Below are 1514 nucleotides of genomic sequence, written 5' to 3' on the forward strand. Positions count from 1 at the left end.
ACCTTCCTCTAGTTCTTAAACGCTTCCTCCCCCCAACTACCATGACCCCAATTCTACCTTGCAAACCTGGTTAGACCAGAGGATGCACAGCAGTACAGATGGGAACTGGAAACGGAATCCAGGACAGATGAGCCCCTCAGGACCAGTGGTGAGAGTGGCGATACCAGGAGGGAAGGGGAGTTAGAAAGGGGGAACCGATCACAAGGATCTACATATAACCTCCTCCCTGGGGGATGGGCAACAGAAAAGTGGGTGAAGGGAGACGCCAGGCAATGAAAAATAAGATAAAATAATAATTTATAAATTATTAAGGGTTCATGAGGGAGGGGGGAATAGGAAGGGAGAGGGAGGGGAAAAAGGGAAATGAGGAGCTGATTCCAGAAATCCAAGCAGATTCTGAGAATGATGTATGGATTGTGATAAGAGGGAGCATAAAGTGGAGACCCAATATATATACATACATACATATACATATATATATATAAATACACACAAATAAACTCACTGCCATCCATGCCGCCTCACAGCGACTGGATAGAAAAGGGTAGAATTGCCCCCTGTGAGTTTTCGAGACTGTAACTCTTTAAGGGGGTAGAAATCCACGTGGTGGGACTAATTTTAAAAGGCTGGATGAGGGAGGGATTACAACGTCCTTTCCCTGGCTTTGTTTGGGGGCGCACATTGGTGGAGACTACAAATGTATTGTGGGTGGCTTTAAATAAATTTATCGTTTTTCTCTCTCATTGGAGTGTATCGGCGGACTCAAGCCGTTAATACCTATAGCGCCACCAGACGTAGGTATTAAGTAGAACTTGCGGAGTGGTTAATGCGCCCGCTCTATGAAATGGGTCCTGTAGTCCACCTGCCTTTCGCTTCCTGTCAGCTCAAAGCGCGCTTAGACTTCGGGGCCGGAACCAGGGTTCAGGGAACTGGTTGTCCCACCGGCTTGCTTACGTCGACGCACCCGCGCTGTCTCCGCCCCGGAGACTCCCTAGATACGGGGAAGGGTTTTGCCGACGTACCAAGGATTGGTCCCAAGTTGCCTCAGATTTTCGCGGCGTTCGCCGCGGCGTCCTGAAGCCAAGGCAGCTACTGCCTGGATTCACGACTTGAGGAGGCCAGGGGCAGTCATGGCTCCGGTCTCTCACTCGCGTTCTCCTGAGAAGGAGGCTCCGGGCTCCCGGGCGAGGCGTCGCAGCCCGTCGAGGAGCCCCAAGCCCACGAGAGTCGCCCGCTCTCCGCGAAGCCACCGCTCGCGCTCCTGCTCTCGGTCGGGAGACCGGAACGGCCTGAGCCGTCAGCCAGGCGGGCCCTGCCATAGCTACCGCAGCCAGCTCTACCGCTCCCGCTCCCGGACCCGGTCCCGCTCCCGCGAGCGGCCTTCTGGAATCCGAGGCAACCTGTTCAGCTCGGTCTCGTCTACCTACTACGGCTGCTACTCGCGCCCCTACGGAGGTGACAAGCCGTGGCCCAGCCTCCTGGACAAGGAGAGGGAGGAGAGCCTGCGACAGAAG

The 1514-nt window shown here is 54.6% G+C and overlaps 1 protein-coding gene across 1 annotated transcript in view; it reads left to right on the forward strand.

Annotated features, from left to right (window-relative positions):
• The first annotated feature begins 1044 nt into the window (after positions 1–1044).
• LOC101662905 (NFKB activating protein) overlaps positions 1045–1514 on the forward strand; it is an 18768-nt gene continuing 18298 nt past the window's right edge. Inside the window, exon 1 of the mRNA XM_004710064.2 lies at positions 1045–1513. Coding sequence (XP_004710121.1) covers positions 1131–1513 — 383 coding nt within the window. The 5' untranslated portion in view covers positions 1045–1130. The remainder of the gene's footprint in view (position 1514) is intronic.

Source organism: Echinops telfairi, unplaced genomic scaffold (genome assembly GCF_000313985.2).
Source record: "Echinops telfairi isolate 266 unplaced genomic scaffold, ASM31398v2 ScPeMD7_7427;HRSCAF=8465, whole genome shotgun sequence".
Taxonomy (NCBI): Eukaryota; Metazoa; Chordata; class Mammalia; order Afrosoricida; family Tenrecidae; genus Echinops; species Echinops telfairi.